Source organism: Candoia aspera, chromosome 13, assembly GCF_035149785.1.
Source record: "Candoia aspera isolate rCanAsp1 chromosome 13, rCanAsp1.hap2, whole genome shotgun sequence".
NCBI classification, from domain to species: domain Eukaryota; kingdom Metazoa; phylum Chordata; class Lepidosauria; order Squamata; family Boidae; genus Candoia; species Candoia aspera.
Genome location: NC_086165.1, coordinates 12,130,363 through 12,150,269, shown reverse-complemented (window position 1 = coordinate 12,150,269; position 19,907 = coordinate 12,130,363). Strand labels below are relative to the sequence as shown.

Genomic DNA, 19,907 nt, shown 5'->3' with positions numbered 1-19,907 from the left:
TAAATCAAACAAGCAGTGTTGTATTGTCTGTACATAAAACGGTGGTCTTGAAGAAGACAATATCCTCCTCACTTAGTTCCGAGTTTGACATTACAGTGTTATTCCCATGCACAGATTTAATCCTTGCAAGAATACTGAAAGGTATGTCAATACAGTACGGACAGAATCTGAATCCAGGACTTCTTTGTTCACAGTTCTCTTAGCCACAAAGTTATGTTTTGTTTTGTTTTGTTTTTAAACCATCTTCCAGTTACAACCAATTCAGGTACAGCTTCAATTTAAAATCTCTTTTGTTTTCACAAGGAAAAGCAAAATGTAAATCTCTCCCATTTTTTCCCCCTCAGGGGCAGTGAAATTTGGCCCCATAATGAGTTTTGGGATTTGGAAGAGATTTTGGGGAGGCTGGCAGAGTATTGGAAAAGCAGGCATCAACAATCAAGAGACAGAAGGCCATTGGCAGGGTCGTGGAACTACAGAGTTGGGTGCACTGGAGGAAACTAACCTCACCATTACTAGCAGTGAGGACAACACCTGAAGGGAGGCAAATCTGTCTAGAGCAGTGTTTTTCAACCTTGGCAACTTTAAGATGTGTGGACTTCAACTCCCAGAATTCCTCAGCCTGCTCTAGAGAATATTGGAAAGTTCTACTTTAGCAAAAATGTGAAATTCAGGGTGATGTTTTCGGGGGGGTCTCAAAATTATGGGCCAGTTTCATTCTTCCTACAGGATCCATATAACCATCATGTAACATATAACTATTGTAGAACTATAACCATATAACCACCATAGAGCTATATGTGGCACACCAGTGCTAATCTAAAATGACAACGTGGAATGTTTGGGAAGATGAAAAGTTGTTTCTATCCAGGGCAGAATTATAGATGATGGATTCTTACGAATAATAGCATTTGAGTTTTGACTGGATGTCTTGGCTTTTTTTTTTCCTTTGCCCCTCAATGGGTTAGCATGTTTTTTGGTCAAAGACTGATTAACAGCTTAATATTTTATGAGCTATGTGTTTGGTTGGGAATAGGACAGCTAATAAATGTCCAGTATTCTGTAATGTGCATAGCTTTAACATTATGTTTCCTACATTAAAAAAAATTCAGTTCTACACTTCCTAAAAAGTGATTGCTGATGCTCAGCTTGTCAATAATTTCTCTGCTGTGTTTCAGTTTTGACATTTGTTTATGTTGCTGTGGATATTCCATGGGTCATGGATCAGGTGTGATGTTTTTGGAAATGTTTATTGATTGTTATATTGCACATACACACATGTGTGCTCTCTCTTGTTTGCCATCAGGAATGTCCTCACATACTCAGATCTGATCAGTATGTGATCCCTGACAGGCGAGGAACATGTAATCAATTAATTAATTCATGTAATTAATGCAAGAAGAAGAAAATTGAATTCATATTTTAGAAAGGGGAGTTAAACGTGTATCATGTATTGCTAGGCTGCTCTTCCAGGTACTGTAACAGGGTGGAAATCTGGCTTGCTATGCAGCACACACCAGTGAGCTCATAATATCTCGTAGATACATTTGAAGCATGCCAAATGCATGCTGCTACTTAACTGAGCTGTGGCCCTAGCTAGAAGGCCAGTGACATCATGGTTGGTGGTCTTCTTTCTGGCCTCCTCCTTGGCTCTCCACCAGCCCCTAAGATTTGCTTTCTTTAAGGATTTGGTTTAATTCCGGGTGCAACCCTTGAAAGGATTTTTTGTAATTAATTTAATTTTAGGCCCTAGCAACCTGACCATGTACCTATTTATTCAGAAGCCACTCTTAATATCATAGTAGTGTCAAACCCTCCTTATACACATACCCACAGCACTGCCCTAAATTGTTGCTCATACAGAAAATCTTGAAAACTTTTCAGTTTTGTTGCTTCAAAAAGATGAGCTTCCTTTCTCCTTAACCTGACCAATAGGCCAAAATTGCTTCTTCCAATGATTCAGTGCTCCTGCATGATGTGAATCCCAAACACTCAAGGGAACAGGGCTTTAAATAACATAACTTGCTCAAGGATTTGTAGGAAGTTTCTGGTTCCAAAACTCAATTTGGAAAATCAGATTACTTAAAAGACTTAGAAGGCCAATGGGCAGATTATACTGATGTACCAATCAAACCTCCAACCCCAAGGCACTAAAAAATAGCATTCTGACATGCCTTTGTTTTTTTTTTTAAATGTTTATAACATTAAATTCCATTAAAAGATTGAAAACAAAGTGTAATGAAACACCCCCCTTTTTTTTCAGGCAGCTGTTTCTTTTCAACATCATAATATGTTGGTGATTTACAGTAAAAACAACTGCCCTGAGATGGCAAGTTTACTATCTGGATGCTGCTATCACTTTTTTATTTTTATTTTCATTTATGGGAATATCTGTAAACATCCTTTTGGTTTAGCATGGGCCAGCAAAACAGTGTACAAAAACAAAACATTAAAAGCAAATTACAAAGAAATGGATTAAAGAACCAAAGTACTTCAGAACTAAAAGGAACCGGATTATATTTTTCAATCTCTGTAATGAAAATTATTAACTGCAGGACAGCTTCAATATGTTTTTAGCGGCTACCAGAAAATAAGCTCTAATAGTGCCATCCTACCTTCCCAGGGGCAGAGTAGCTATGGAGAACTATTCCATATTTCTCATCCCTCTAACTTTTTAAAAAATTATTGTTTTGGAAAAATGCTTTCAGGAATGACTATACCGGAAGAAGATGCCGAGGTGGGCCAAGGCAGCAAATATTGCCTAGTGGCAATAGGAAGACTTCAGGTAAAAACCCTTTTTGGTTACAAAAAAGCTTGCAGAAGTTAACTCTGCGGCTTATTGGACTTCAAATAACAATCACAATCCCGGCTGACATGTAAGGGAACAGGCTCTAATGCAGTGGGGATAGATATATAACAATGCTGTCAAATATACTAATATCCTAATACAGTGTTTTTCAACTTGGGCAGCTTTCAGATGTGTGGACTTCAACTCCCAGAATTCCCCAGCCAGCCATCAAGTCCACACATTTGAAAGTTGCCCAGGTTGAGAAACACTGTCCTAATATACGTAAGATCCACACACTTCATTGCAAATAGGGATTACCAAGAGGATCCTGCTTCTGTGCAATGCAGCACTTCTTGATGTCAAGAGATGTTATTCTTTCCTATAGAGGAATCAGTTTTGAGTCAACCCCCCTGGTTCATCTAATGCCAGAGATGGGAATATTCTCTCTACTGAGTGTCACATTATCTTAAAGAAAAGGGACAAGATTGAAGTCAACAGTGGTTAGAATCAGAGCCCAAAGGAGAATGGGACCCCCGTTACCTTTACAACACTCCTCTTTTCTGTCTCTTCAACCAGCAGGCTATGGGGAAAGGAAAGGTGTCTCTTATCAGAAGCCTGAAATGGTCTCCTGCTGCAGGAAATTAGACCAAGGGCTATATGCATGGTACTGCGTGTCCCAGTTTCTCCACTTTGATGTACCTTGCAGCTGGGGATTCAATACATCAGGCTGTTCTCTGCCTCTGAGCTATGGCCCAGTCCATCAATAGAAGGAAGGGGTGTGGGAAGTGGCACCAGGAGGGCCTTGTTCTGATCCTTGCCTTGTGATGACCATTGATCTTTGCTTTGGCCAGAACATGAGGTTCCACATGCACAGATCAGGGACAATGGGCAATAGGAGTGACAAGTTTTCATGGCTGTAGGACAAAGCCAGTGGTCTTATGTGCTGACTAATCAGATGAGCTGGGTACTTGAATAAGGCTCATACACTGTTTTTTTCTGTGCACTATTAAAAGTACTCCACTTAAAGTCCTTGACACTGGAAATGTGCATTTGAGGCTTAGTCCCATTTGTTTTTCTATATAGCTGACTTCCTTGGAGATGCAAAGTGTGGTCTTGGCACCGCTCTCTTCCTCATGCCTTAACTACAAAAGCTAAACATTACTTAGGGGTTGCAGAAACGGGAAGAGGGACAACATAACCTGCTAATGGTGCAGCTGTCAAAATAAGACTGCTATTCTGAAGGATTATTCACGGCATGTAGAGAACCAAATGCCTTTTGCCTAAGCCATGCTGTGAGGTCAACACCTAGAGAAGCATCGCCACAAAGAAATCAGGAAGGGCATAGATTATGAACTCTTCTCACCCCAGGAAGTACATAATCCATCTGGAAGCCGGAACCCTTCTCCTTCCTTAGGGTGGCATCTTGATACGGTTTCAGTTCTGGGGGAGAATATTTAAGGGCAAACAACCCTGGAACGTGCTTCTTTGCTCGAGAAACCCATCTTGCACTGTGGGATAGAGAGAGAGTTCACCGAAGAGCAGTCTTGTCTGGAGCCCATTTCTTCATAATGCCCTCTATGCTTGGCCAAGATCTCTCTCACTGCTGCCAAAAAGTTGGGTTGCTGCTGTAAAACTGCTTATACTAGATACTACTTTCTAACCCATGGATTTGTCACAATGACCATATTCCTCTGCAGCAGCTTGCTGGGAAATTTCCATTCCTGTTTGCAGATATTAAAACTGCATCTGATGTATTCAGGCAGTCTGGGTTTGATTGTCAATGAAATTATTAGCACTGAATGGGTTCCTTAGTATTTTAAATCTTTTATGTATGCATCCATACATTCCAATGTTCATAATTTATTTCCATATGGTGTCTGTGTGTTTTGAGCATTTTTAAGAAAGTTAATTAGAAACACAGCCTGTGGATTTTTTTTAATTGTCCTGGATGCCAGGTATTCTTTGTCCTATCTGTTTGCTTGAATTATTGTACATATTTGAGAAGGGAAGTTGCAGGCTCAGATCCATAACCATTCAATCTTCTTCAGTAGAGCTGAATTAATCTTCCTCTAGAACAGCCTTCCTGGATGCCTTCCTGGAACTGTTGTTTCCAGAATTCCAAGCCAGCACTTGCTGGGAGTTCTGGGAGCTCCAATCATACCATATCTAGGGGGCACAGGTTGGGGAAGGCTGATTTAAATCCTTCTCAAATCTGTCCTATACAGGCAACCTGAGAACCACCAACCCAACTGAACACTGATGGTCCATTATTATTCTTTAGGGCCAGGTAGGTGGTATGTAAAAACTAGAGTCACTGTTCCACAGTTTTCTTTCACAAGCACCAGTAAATTCTATTCTTGTACATTGTACTTTGGTGATTTCCCCTACGCCCTGCCATTTTTGTGGAATAAAGCATGTGTAATTATTTTTTCTCAGGTGACTAGTTCGCCGGTGTGCATGGATATGAATGGAATGTCAGTCCCCACAGAATTCTTATCCAGGCATAGCTCAGATGGAATAATTACCTTTGTGGATCCAAGATGCATCAGTGTTATTGGCTATCAGCCACAGGTCTGTTCATTCTCTTTGTCTAAGTCGCCAAATTTCAGAGTTTGCCTCTGAATATTTTTAAAGAGGTGCATTGCCAAAGATAGAGGTCTGGTTTTAAAGGGAGGGAGGGAGGGAGGGAGGAAGGGGATTGATGGTTAGACGTACTTTGTTCATGAAATCAATGAATTTTCAATAAATATACATCTCATGTTACACAGTCTTAATCCACTCTTCTCCATACTTAAAGTCTTAAACCACAGATTTCAAATTTAAAGTGAAAAACTATGGTTGATTCAGTTGTATTATTATGGTACGTGGTAGGTACTTTGAGACTAGGAGCATCTGAAAGTAAACATCCTTATCTCTGCTATTGTTTTGTAAGTCATTTCCTAAGAAGCTGTATCCATCTGACAGATCTGCAAACAGTGATAATTAGGCAGCCTCGCTTAACTTTTATTAAGTAGCTCCAAAAATTATTTTTAAACATTTAGTGATTAAGACTAATTTCTCTGGCAATTTGTAACCTTTTTAACTATTGTGGTTTCTCTCCTTCTATGGTTGGCTTACCAGGATCTTTTGGGGAAAGATATTTTAGAATTCTGTCATCCAGAAGATCAAAGCCATTTAAGAGAAAGTTTTCAGCAGGTAACATTCTCCTTATTCATACGGTCTCTTTGTATTATCCATCCCAAATGTGAACACTATGACTGTTCAGTTATGCTAACCAGGTATAAGATAAGGGTAAAGGTATAGACATAACAACAGTGGGCAAATATGTAATATAATATACTTATTTATAATGTAAATAACACTAAATATATGCTCTGTGTGTTCATGTTGAATTGTAGAGCTATATGTAAGCACAAAATTATGCTGTGCAGTACTCCCCTAAGCTATATGTTACATATAGAACTTCTGTTACAGATCATAATTGGAATGCTAAGTATCAACATAGTATTCTATTCATTTTGCATGTTGGAATTTCAAGTTCAGGTCTTTCCTAGTTGTAAAACATGCTCAGTATTCTACACCATGGTAAATCGTAATGTGGTTTGTTTCTTTTTGACTTCACATAATGTGTAAAATCTACATACTACCCTTAATGCTTAGCATTCTAGATAAGCTAGGGGTCATTCAACAAACAAAAACGTTTTATCATCAAGAGATCACAGCCATTTGGTCACTTAGCATCATCTGTAGCCAGAGTCTCATTCTCCCAACACAATATCTAATGAAATTCAGTACAGGTAGTCCTCATTCAGTGACCACTTGTTCAACAACCATTTGAACTTATGACAACACTGAACGAGGGGACTTAACGATCCTTCCTTGTAGTTGTGGCTGTCGCAGCGTCCCTGCAGTCACATGTTTGCAATTTGGGTGCTTGGCAACCAGCTTGCAATTACAACGGTTGCAGCATCCCATGGTCATATGATAGCTAATTGTGACCTTCACTGACAGTTTCCAACAAGCAGAGTCAATGGGGAAGCCAGCAGGAGGTTGCAAATGGCAATCATGTGACCACGGGATGCTGCGACCACACAGGATTCCGAGTTGCTGGTCCCAATTGCCATCATTAAGCAAAGACTACCTGTAGCTGTATTCATGTAGTACACCAAGCAATAGTTAACCAAACCATGGTTGATTGAATCAACCCAGTTGGTTGGGCTCACCCCACAAACTGAATCACAAACTAGCAAACCACATTTTAGCCTAATACTGTATGGTGTGTATTATCTCCATGGGATCAACCTCTCATTGTATTCTGTGTGTTGGCTACCTCTTGCTCTTCTCCATTAGTTGTTGGGTATATAAGTAGGCTGACCATACATCCCGTTTTGAACACGACAGTCCCGTTTTTTTAACATTTCCAGACCGTCCCATCGTTTTAATATAAATGTCCGTTTTGTCCCTTTTTCTTAAAATCCTTACTTAAAAATGTGAAAGTTCCCTTGAACCTGTCAGAAGGCAGTCTGACTTTGAGTGGAAGGAGGGGGAGCTCAGCAGAAACGGCGGGAAAAAAGCCGCAGAGCTCAACCCGGCGGGAAACCTAAAAAGAAAAAAACAGGATCGGTTGATAGGCGGTGATCAAAGGGCGAGCCGATTGGCTCCTGCCTTGAAATGGTGGGAAGAAAAGAACGTAAAAGCATGGCCAGAGGAGGAACGGCTTGTCAGGGACAACCGTTCACTAGACTCTCCAGCCCAGCCTTGCCTCTCGCAAACTGAGGAATCTGAAGATTCCCAGCCTGAGAAAACCGGAGAAGTTCCTGCCTGCTGATCCAGCCCGTCACCCAGCCCTGCCCTGTTTTGCCATCCCAATGTCCCATTTTTGTCTCAAGGAAATATGGTCAGCCTATATATAAGGAAGTATTTATTTATTTTTCAAATTTCTATTACCTCCCATCTCTCCCAAAAGGACACCACAACTATGCAGTGATGATGATGTCAAATTGACATTCAAGGCATCCCTCGACATCCTTTCTGGCCTCAAAAGGATGACAAACTCATTGGAAGAGAGGGCAGATGGAGCAGTCAATAAACTGAGGTTACACAAAGGAAAAGAACTGCTGATGTGTCAGCATCACTAAAGACAAAACTATAGCTGTGTGCAGATGGCTAAAAACTATAAAGGGCAGATGGTACATGAGTGCCTTGAGCAGAGTTGAATGGTCATTTATTGAGGATGTTTTAGTGGCAGATTTCCATCAATAACAGTAGCTTAGACTGGATCATCCTTACAATGTCATAAGCAACACTTAGCCCATTTTGGCTGATCTCATAAAAGCTAAGCAGGGTCAGAACTGGTTAGTACTTGAATGGGAGACTGTCCTCAAATCCCAGGGTTGGACACTAGTTTGAGAATTGAAAGAAAACATCCCAAAGAAGGCAATGGCCAACCACTTTTGCACTGTTGTTAAGAAAAACTATATGGATATGTCCATGAAGTCATTAGCCTCAAAGGAGACTTTATCTTAAGCTTTTCAGGTTCCATAATTTTACTGTAAAAGACTGTAGCCTGTCTGACTACCTGACTACCTATCCCTGTGCCATTCCAATAGCCATGAAACACATTGTTTGCAGTTTACAAAGGATCCAAGTTCATTTACATGAAGGATGCAGAGGAGAGTTTACCATAAAAAAACCATTAAGGGAATTCTGTTTAAAGCATGACATGTCCCTTCTCAATCACTTTCCATGCAGCTTAAAAGTTGGCAAGGAAGCATGTTAGTATAATTTAAAAACCTTAGAGTGGCATCTAAAGGAAACAAAATCTAACAGCAGAAACGTGTTTACAAGCCAAATCATAGTGAACAATTGTAATAGGAGTCAGAATATCATAAAGGCCATCAGGGAAGGAGACAGGCAGGTAGTGCGAGAGAAAGAATTTCATTATTTCATCACCATCCCAGGGTGCCATCTTTCATCTCATGTTTAACAAAAAGAACCTCCAGAGCAGTTTAAATGCCTGCATCATTGGCTAACTCCAATGAGTTAGAATAGTAAATGCTATTCTGCCAATTTTGACCCTCTCAATCTGTTGATTAATGTATTTGCAAAATATCAGTTGATTGATCTAGAGATATCTGATTATTTTTAAACTTTCTTACCACTGGTAGTAATAAATGTACAGGTCTTCAACATTTTGGCTCTGGATGCAAATAATTCAAATCAAGCCTAAAGATTCTGCAGTGGAAGCAGTTCTATGCTGAGCTCCATATTTTCAGAAACATTGGAATTTGTGTCATTGTAAGGCAAATTGATTTTGATTTATCCAGCATGTCCTCTGACAAATAGCTTTGGCAGGTTACCAAGCACACATTCCAGCTGTTTTCCTTGCTATATTTAGCCACAGGTTAGATTGCTTTGGTCTTAGCCTGAAACTCAGTACTTCCTTGTTTTCCAGCTGAAAAGCAGTAAAAGTAATGACATATTTAACCACAACAGCTTGTGCTGATAGAAGTACTGCAAGTTTTCAGACCGCACAGCATCTATTGCCAAGTAGGAATGACGGATTGCAAACAGAAATGTAGGTAGGCGAGGAATAAAGGATTGGAACAGGGATATGATAAAAACAACTTACACTGAATGTTAATTTGAATGGGTTAGCTATGTGGGGTGTGCAAAAGCTCTTTTAGTTTCTTCTGGCTTCTAGTTATACTTTGCACACACAAAAAAGTGACACAGCATATTTTGGATATTTGCTGGCAAAAGAGGAGATACACATTTGCTGATCATAGACCAAAGAAATACTACTACTATGACATTTCTTGAATTATTATCTCCTGGTATTTTGAATCCTAGCTAAAGCGTCATAGTAGGATTAATTATAAGTTTTGCTCCTGGCAGGCTGGCATGCTCTTTGTCAGGGTAGAAGGCTATTTCTTGACCTTGTCCATTCCGCTTCCCCACAGTTATGTTATCCATAATGGTTACCCAGCTTTAATTCGGTACTGTTTGTTCATTACCAGAGCTGAACAGCTCATTTCATCACCAAATGCTAGGCTAGTTTTGAGCAAATGCATCAGTGGCAATAATGAACGCACATCATCCTTTTCAATCTTCCTTTCAACTTGCCATCCTTGGGCTGATTTGCAGAAGGCTCACGAGTCTTTTTCTGCATTTGGTGCATTGATTCAGAAGCTGAAAATACATAAATTTCTCCCACCTCCATCCATCCATCCATCCACCCATGGAAATGATGCTCAGGTGCACTAGATCTTTGTTATTTAGACATTTATTAGTTATGTTTGTGGTTTAAGATAACACTGTGCTTCCGCTCATCAGAAATCTGGATGAACAGTATCTTGTTAAATTGGAGGGGGGGGGGGCGGACAGGCAAAGTGTGAATGTTTTAATTTAAGACCTCATTTCTATCAGATGACCCATATCCTTCCAATAACAGAGTTCGCCTGCCCTAATCAAAAACTGGATTGAAGACGGAGCGGAACTTGTCTGTTAATGCCCAGCTAAAGAATTTCCTAATACAGGTCTCCGCGCCAACTTTTGTTATTGAAGACTTCTGCTGTTTTTGCCCTCCAAATGTATTTCATTCAGATTTATTTATTTTCTTCCCCCACCCTGGCAAATGACTTTAGTCTTGCCTAGAAGTGAAAGCTCTAAAACAAGAGACTGGACAGGTTAAACACTCCAAATTCCTTCCTTGATCATCTTCCCCTAAATGTTTCTTGGTAAGGTCAGAATTTGAAAATGTCCAACCAGTTCAAGGCGGTTTCTCTTGCTACCCTGTAAACCTCCCCTTTGGACTGGAACATGATCTCTTTTTCCTTGATCTTTACAATGATTCTGCAGGTTGTGAAGCTGAAGGGCCAGGTGCTGTCTGTGATGTATCGCTTCCGTACCAAGAACCGGGAATGGATGTTAATCCGGACTAGCAGCTTTACATTTCAGAATCCTTATTCGGATGAGATTGAGTATATCATCTGCACCAACACTAATGTCAAGTATGTTCTTTAAAACCTAAGAAATGTCTTCCCTTCTCCAAAACAGTTTCCTTTAGAATGAGAGCCTTGTTTCCAGTTTATCCTCTGTGTGTGTGTTTTGAGCACAAAATTACACAATTGATCCTAAGAATTTCTGTAGGCTTAGTCAGGCATGTCTGCTGGGGGTGGGGAAGGGGGTAGTAAAAACAATCCAGACAGCAGACCCAACCATGCAACCAAAGGAAGCCTCACCCATTTTAATGAGCGTTGTGTGATCACATGGGTGCAGCTGCCATCTTGACATTTTTCACCCACTCTATGGATGCTCCTGAGCTTAGAACAAGCCATTTCAAACATAACATAACAATAAACCCTGGCTTGTGGTTGGCTAGATTCCCTTGTAACTCTGCACTTAGAAGTGGTTTAGTTTATTTGTGTTAAATCAGCTACAGTGATCTGATCAGAGTGGCCAGGTTCCCACGTGGCACCTCATAAAAACCACATGGCTTAGCCACATTATGGCTTAGCATCATATATGAACCCAACCAATAAATAACTGCATCCACATATAAGATGATTTGTTTACTTTTGGCTTCCCGTGATGTGTGAAGAAAGCCAGTGTGTTGACATGGTTAAGGAGTTGGTCAAGAACCAGGGAGGTGCAGGTTCAAGTCCCCCCTCAGCCACAGGACCTCCCTGGCCGAGTTTGGGCCGTTCCTCTTTCTCAGCCCAATCTTCAGGGTTGTTGTTACAGGGTAAAAATGGAAGAGAGGATGTTATTGTATATATATGGCAGAAAGGAAATCCCTGATACAAGTCTTCCTAATAAATAAAGAATAAACCGCCCAGAGTCCCCCTTTTGGGGGAGATGGTTGGTAGCAAAATTTGAAAAATAAATAAATAAACTAAATAAGTTGACCTTTATAGTTCATTAGCAATGGGTTTGTGCCTGGGTAAACCAGGCTGAGGTTGATCAATGAACATTGTTTAAAACAAACTATGTCTTACCAGAATGTGGGAATTCATCCAGAGTACAAGGAGTAACCTGTTTTTGTAGTGTGTTATTCCTATGTTGGGTATGTTCTTAGACATGTCTTATTTATTCCTTGTCCTAATACACACACACACACTGATTGGCCATCGTTTCAGATCCTCGGCAACTGCCTGGACCAGTCCCTGCAGTTTTCTTGGCAGGATTTCAGAAGTAGTTTGCCATTGCCTTCTTCCTAGGGCTGAGAGAGAGTGACTGGGTCTCATTATATCCATACTAATAGGGACAAAAAACTATACATGTGCTTCTAAAGAAAAAAATAGGTAATATGTGCAGTGTCTGGCTCTAAAGCTAAGCCAAGACCCAGTGTGACTTCAAACCTCTCTGCTGGGCTTCCTGCCCCACTAAATTTTCTATTTTCTAAAATTTGTTTAACTAAAAATATTTAATAAATAAGAACTTAGTATGGCAGCTTTTACTATCATCTTTATTGGCCATGTCTCAGGAGATGACAGGGCCTGCCCAACTGTCAGTCTTACTAGGTAGACCAGATCAGGAAACCAACTTCACAGGAAGGCTAAAACTACTTTTATTGAGATTGGCTATAACAACAGAATCTCACAAGTCTGATTGTGCTGGAACTCCTCCCCTTCTTATATTCTAGTGAATTAGAGAAGCATCTTCCTGCATCGTTTCCGAATGTTATCTTGTTGCTCTGGACCTAAAAAATGTTTCAGCACTTTTTTCCCTAGGTAATGGGTCTTGCCCATCTCCATCAAGGTCATCTTCCTTACTCTCTACACCAACCATGTCTGGGCTTGGAAATTAAGCATTGTCAAGCCTGGTTAGTACATAGATGAGAGATCTCCAGGAAAGTGCACAGCTGGAGACAAAACTGAGAATACATTCCAGAATATAGCAGAACAAACTCCTTCTGTACTTTTGCCAAGAAAAATCCATGGATGCAGTTTCCAGGGGCAAACCTGATTTGAAGGAGACTTGACTCCCTTATGGCCAGGAATACCTGGGAGTTGCCAAGTCATAACATCAGTTAGAATAATAAAAATGGCAGTTGGCTACTGTTCAATTACTTGTTAGAAAACTTGCTCACTTGCCCAGAAAAAAGACAGAATTAAACTAAGATTCTAACGGCACCTACCTAGTTTTGTTTCTGCGGTATGAGTTTTTGGGACTAGCTTTTTGGGACAGGGCCACTATGGAGCTATTTTGAAAACTTCCCAAAATTCTAGAAGTAGTTGGCCAAACTTTGGTCCAGAAAGTTGCCTACTCCTGGTATGGGAAAATTTAGTAGCTGTTTTCAGAATGCTGTAATTTTCAAGAGAACATAAAGAGGAATTACCCAAGTTTATTCCTAGCAAAATTCAAAAGCAAGTCTTTCAACCTCTTAAAGGCTGAAAATGTTTGTGGCATAAGGTTACAACATCTGATGCATGAAAGGTGATGGTGTGCATGATTAGGAGGTGTGGGATATGGAGACAATATTTCTTTGGACTAAACACATTTTTGATGCACCTGGGAAAGATTTTGAGCTCTATGTTTCATTCTCTGGGGAACCTTCAGAAAATCTAGGCTCCTTTGTGGCTTTAACATACAAACAGGACCTTGTTTTAAATCTCAATTTCACCTGATGGCAAGCTGGTGACCCCCAAGGAACAGGATTTTCTTTGTGGTTGCCCCTTTACAATAAAAATTTCTTCCAACAGAAATGGAAATGGCTAATCCAAATAATATATTTCATCACTTTGGAGTTAGATGGCTAAGCTTTGTGGTTTTCTTTTCTCCATTTCTTCTCTTGGTCGTTCATTTCACTTTATTTCACTAAGTTGAGTTTGAGGACCTGCAGTTAGGACAACATGGGTACTTTCCAGAATGCTATTCTAATGTTTTGTTTCTATGATCTTTAATTTCTGACTTGGGTCAAAAGAGGAATCCAAACTTGGATAATAAATAAATGTCTGTTCTGCATGATCAGATGGTAGAGGCAGGAGGATCTATTGCTCATAAACAAAACTTCTGTTCGTCCAGAGGTCTTCAAAAGGCCAACTTTAAATTCTTTATGTTGACAGTGAGCAAGGATTTTCCCTTTCAAGGTTGCATCTATAGCATTGCACTCGGAAAGAAATGGAATGGTCCAACCTTCCTTGGATTCTGTCATATTTATCCTCAGTTGGCTTAACAAAACAGGCTAGGTTTCCTGCCCTAATATGGGGGTAGGCTGCTGTTGGCTAACACGTTACTGCTGTTCTTTTCTAAGGGAGCAATAAATGGTGAGAGAGAGCCATCTTTCCTTATTTTAAAAAGTTGCTGGGCATTGCAGTACATCTGGCACATCCTGAATAATAAAAGGAGTTAGAGCTGTAGTCTGTTGATTGCAGTTTTACAGACTGTTTCTAGAGGTTTAGAAACAATCTGAATCTGAGATGAATGGATCAGGGCCTCTGACAGATCTGAAAGGAAGCTAAGTGCCATTGATGGAATTGCTGTGAAGTAAAAATATATCACTTGGAGAAAAATGCTTAAATGCCCAGGGTGTTGGAGAGCCTGCTGTAAGGCAATCACGCTCCCTGCCAGACAACCCACATTTTTCATTCTCCCCAATGCCCAGGACCAAAGCTATTATCAAAGGTATTGTGGGAAAATTAAAGTAGCCCCCCCCCAATGAAGGAATGTCATCAACAGATGTAATGCCCAATGCCATAGGATAAGATCTGAAGGAAGGCACAAGCTAATTGCCATCTATAATTGCTCCTGATTTTACAGTAGAACCCACTTAAATGTTAATTAGATTATTAGGAATTGATTGAGTTGTAAAGCCTTATTCTTTGCAGTATTTTACTTCAGTACATAGTAAGTCTAGTGACAGTTAAGTATTTAATTAATGAATTATGTTTTCCAATAAAAAAAACTGTTGGTCAGAGACTGAGAGTGAAGAAAGATAACAATTTCTCAAATAGATTGTACCTGCCTTGCCTTGCCAGTCTTGTATCCTCCATTTGCATTGGCCTCAGCCAGCATGGGCAAACCCTGAAGACTGTGTAAATTATGGGTCAAAACATCTGAAAGTCATCAGATTGTATAAATAGAAAGCAGGGTTAAAAATCTCTCCAAAAGTATGAAGGTGTGAAAAAAAGAATTTTGATATACATTATATGGAGCTATATAGTTCTTTTTTTTAAAAAAAGGTATAGAACTATGGGGATACTGGTGATTATCATAGGAATTGTGTTTATTTGATACTGACACCTGGCTTGAAGCCATCAGCTTTCCAAATCTGGTTTCTGTGTGGAAAGACAACTAAATAGTAGGTTCCAATGTTCACGTTCTTCTCTTCAAAGTTTGTTTTTGGGCAGAGCCATCCAAGATGAGAAGTAAAACACTGAAATTTAACATTTCTTTGTTTTGTTGAAAAAGAGAGTCTAATGTAAAATACGGTCTTCCTCTTCCTACATACACAGCCTTTCCAGTGTCTATTAGCCTTGAAACGGAATAGATGTTCTGTGTCTTCCCTTTGTGTTTCCTCCCACAACACACAAAAAAGTTCATTATTGTATTTTTGGAGGGTTCTAAGCACTAATACCCAAAGCTTGGGGTCAGAACTGCAGTGAAGATGGAATACCAATGGCATTTGGGCATAACAAATTAATGTCCTGCATTTGTTGAAATATCAGAAGCTCTGAATTTCCTGCCCAGTCTTCAAAGGCAGCCCCACATCAACACAACAAATGCTTGTGTGATCTCAGTCAGATCCATTAACTGTATTATGTGAATGTATATTAACTGACCGATTCACTGATTAAACAAACAGATTAAGCACCATCTCAACATATTTAAAAGACAATCCAATTAATTGGAAAGTGTGTGTTAGCATTTTCCTAAAATTGTTTTTAAAACATGCAACACTGCTCAGAGTTGCTCTTTGAGTGAGATGGGTGGTGACTAAATTTGAAATATAAATAAACATCTGCTGACATGTTACAAGGCAGTTCTTCCCAATTGGTTTGATCATAATTCCAGTCTTTCCCTGTCTCACGGTAGGCGTGATGATTCTGGATGATAGAAGTATCATGTCAAATTGGAGAGGGTTAATGTAGTACTTAGAGTTTTGGAGGACTGGAGAAGCCACTCATCCAGGTAGTTGATCTTGTGCTTGTTCATTTTTCAGCATGATCTACTTCACTGATCTGTTGTGGGAAACAGGGGAAGAAAGACAATCTATGCCATTTGATCTCCTTGGCTATAAGAGTGGTAAATAAATACTTTCCTGGGTTGTCTTAGCCATTTGATTAACTGATCAGTTATGAAATTGAAACTCACCAAATTAATTGACCTCGACACACACACACTGTACAGCCTATTTTACAGGTTCCAGATAAAGTCCTGCTGTGTTTCCCACAAAGCCGTTGATGCTGGACAAAGTTTATACCTGCCCTGGATATAAAAGACTTATAGAGGCAGTTTGGATAGATTTCTTTACCTCATTTCTGACTTTCTCTTTATTGGATATGTCAGTTATCTGTGAAGTGGCTACAGCTGTGACCTCATAGCTTAATTTATTTGTGAAGTTTTACTAATTGGATTAGGATTGCCATCTGCAGGCTTCATTTCCCCCATTCTCATTAAGCCCAGATGAGGCTTTAAAAGGCTGACTTGAGTAGCATGTTGGGCCTTTCACTGGCATACCCAGGACTAGGCAAATCTTCTTCCCCTCATGACAGTCTCAAAGGAATTTATGTCTACTGCTTTTCTCTCTTCCTTTCAGGCAGCTTCAACAGCAACAAGCTGAGTTGGAAGTACACCAGAGAGATGGACTTTCCTCGTATGACTTAACTCAGGTGAGAGGCCCCTGCTGAACTGACCTTGGATTCTTTAAAATAATCCATAGTGACTGGCCACCAGCAGATTTGGCAATAGCTTTTAAAAAAGATCAAACTAATTCACAGAGGAGAGGACTTTCAGTGGCTTCTGATAGACTCACCTGCAGCATCATCTGGAGAAGTTTGTCAACTTTTTACTGTTCATGGTTGGCACTGTGGCCCAGAATGCTGGACCAGATGAGTCCTTTGCCTGATCCAACTTCAGGGCTTTTTCCTGTTTTTATGAGAAAAAAAAGAATAGGTGTACGATCAGTTTCCCTGTGAAGTTTTACCTTGCTCTCACCCTGCCTCACTTGTGGGATTTAAGAAGACTTAAAATAACACTGTTGACCACAGTCTTCCTGTGTTTTTCTTTTCCTCCTCCTGTCATTATTTCCATCCAAAATATTCAGTAAGAGAATTTCTGCACAGTATCCCCTGAAAATTCTACAGATTCCTTCCACCTAGAAGCCCCTCTAGATAAGTAAATGTGGGGATGCTTCTGATATATTGTGCTTTGCCGCTGTCTTCTGCAACTGTTCACCTGGTGTTTCTCACCCACCCCAACCACAGGCCACTTGGCTGGATCCATACCATTTAAGCAACAGTTCCATTACTGTTGCAAAGTACCAAGCCAGCATCCTCATGGTCCAAGGAATAATAGAGCAATACGAAGATGAAGTATGCCTATTGCAGGAAGCAAATCTGGGGGATAAGGGCTTGCTTCCTAGTAAGATGGGTGGAAATTTCACCATCAGAGGAATTTTAGTTTTCTTTTCTCTCCTGTTGCAATTAGGTGCCAGTTCCAAGTATACAACCTAATGTTCATGAGGGGGGGAAACCAGTGGAAAAGCCTGACACCATCTTCTCCCAGGAAAGGGATCCAAGATTTGCTGAGATGTTTGCTGGCATAACTACTTGTAAGTAAAATGTGTTCTCTTAGTTTCAACATCAGAATTAATAGAAGTTATTGCTACTTTTGATTCTCCATTCCCATGCTGTCACCTCACCAAGAGATCCTAAACCCCAACATTTATCAGTGACCAGAAGCCTCTTATGGACTTTTTGCATAAAATGAAAAAAATTGACTCGTGATTTATGTTTTTGATGATTAGACAGGACAGATTATAGAAAGAACAGTAATATGATGTATTATTAGAAAGGTTAAAATATATTGTACTAACTGCTGTGAAGAATATCGGAAGCTACTTTCTTATATTTCTTTTCTTTCTTTTCTATTTTTCTTTTTCCTCTTCTTGCACTTTCTGCTTTTTCTTGGATTTCCTTCTTTTCCCCTCTTTGTTCTTTCTTTCTTACTTTATATGAGTTTGTGTTAGTTTTTAATCTTCTTGTTTAAAAGCTTTAATAATTTTTTTTTAAAAGAGAACGTCAACCCCACACTGTTTCAGTGGAAAACACATAATGGGGAAAAGGAGACATTCATCCCCAAGTTGAACTGTGCTAAGCTAACCTTTTGCCCATGGATTTAAATTGGGAGACAATTGATGTTTGCGCTTGAAGAGTGTTAGCACCCTGGTAAAATTAGAAGAAACTAAAATGAAACCAATTAGGAGAAACTAAAATAACAAAGCCATACTTAGCCCTTACAAAAAGGGTTAAATTCACCAGGCAAACAGTCCAATCTTCAGGTTGTTTTTTTAAAGACATCTCTACTTTGCAGCAGCTAAGTCTTGGCAGCTGTTGCCTATTCTTTTGTTTTCAACTTATCCTGTTTTTAGCAGTGAATGTAAGAGTTCTCTTCTTCCTGTTTCCCAATTCATTGCTAAATATTTGAGGGAAAAATCTGGATTTCTTCATAGGGAAGGAGATTGGATTCAAACAGTCCTTTCCGTTTTATGGTTCCACTACTCTAAATTGAAGAGAAAAAAGCAATTAGACATTTACATCTCTTAACAACAGTTGTCAGCGTGGCTAATAACTGGGCAGGAATAGCAATTCAATATATCAACCTAACCTTTTCCAGAGAGGGGACAGAAATGTTGTCTTTTCCAGAGGTATTTTAGGATTATTTTTACTGTGATCTCTCCCTCTGTTTATTGTTCCTAACCTTCCCTGCTGATTACGAAGTTTTAACATTTGTTATGAATTAATCATCATCCAAGGAGTTCTTAGCCAAGGCAGAAGCATCCCACTGTTTGTAACAAAGGGTCACTTGGAGACAACAGCCCAGCTGGGCCGCCTCCTTCAGAGATGCAGTCATCTTTCTTCCATCCATCCATCATAGAAAATGTTTTTCAACAGTTATTGCTCCCTAAAGCTGGTTATCTCCAGTGACAATAATAGGCCTGGATCACTGGGTGAACTTCTAGGATCCTGCAAACTGAACGATTCCCCCCATTGCAGACTTCTTTATTTCCCTAAACAAAATGCAACAGATATTTTGTTATTTATATGTGCATTTACTTATTGTACTTCTATACTACTGTAATTGAATCAACTCCTGGTGGTTGCAATCAATAAAACACACTGCACATCATGAAAACAATAAAACTGTCAGCACTGAAAATAACTGACAGAGTAAAAAAAGAGCAACCAGTTCATACATGGTACCATCCCTCCATCACCTAATGTCTTCTGGAACAGCTCAATTTTCACTAATTTCCAGAAGGATTACAAAAGGGTGTTGCCCTAACCTCAAGATAAAATAGTCCAAAGTTATAGGGTCTGCTCCTGAAATACATTATCTGTGGGTTGCTGTCCCTTCACCTTGAAGCACGGGGGACTACCAAAGATTTTGATGGGGCATATGTGTTTGAGGCCATCACTTCAGTGCAGGTGGCCTGGTTATCCTCATTATCATTTTCAGAGTAGGCCCCAGCTGATCTCATTTGTCAGAGAAACAGAGAAGAGGTTATGAAGATGACCGTGGCATTTAATCTCACATTTATTTTCTTTATTTATTTTACCATGTCTAGATCCTGCCCAGTTCAAAAGACTGAGCAAGTTACAATGGGTTAAAAGGATAAGCAGCAATAGAAATGAATCAGAATTATGAAGTTCAATAATCTACAATCACTCTGGCTGGGCACCAATAAATTATAGCTAGGGTTGAAGGCCTGGTGAAATTGTCTTTCAAGGTTTTCTGAAAATCATGGATGATGGAGCTTTATGAGTCTCTGGGGGTAAAGAGTTCCATAGTGTGAGATATCACAGAGGGTGGGGTGCCACAGAGAAGGCCTGTCATCTTGCCCATGTCCCCCTTGATTCAGAGAGAGGGTGGACATTAAACAGGCCTTCCTGAAATG

The 19,907-nt window shown here is 39.8% G+C and overlaps 1 protein-coding gene across 1 annotated transcript in view; it reads left to right on the top strand.

The window, feature by feature from the left end:
- Positions 1–19,907, top strand: part of ARNT2 (aryl hydrocarbon receptor nuclear translocator 2) — a 102,138-nt gene that overhangs the window by 62,228 nt on the left and 20,003 nt on the right. The window contains exons 9-14 of the mRNA XM_063313965.1: positions 2,706–2,782; positions 5,222–5,356; positions 5,906–5,980; positions 10,646–10,797; positions 16,548–16,620; positions 17,438–17,561. Of these exons, the coding sequence (XP_063170035.1) occupies positions 2,706–2,782; positions 5,222–5,356; positions 5,906–5,980; positions 10,646–10,797; positions 16,548–16,620; positions 17,438–17,561 (636 nt within the window). The remainder of the gene's footprint in view (positions 1–2,705; positions 2,783–5,221; positions 5,357–5,905; positions 5,981–10,645; positions 10,798–16,547; positions 16,621–17,437; positions 17,562–19,907) is intronic.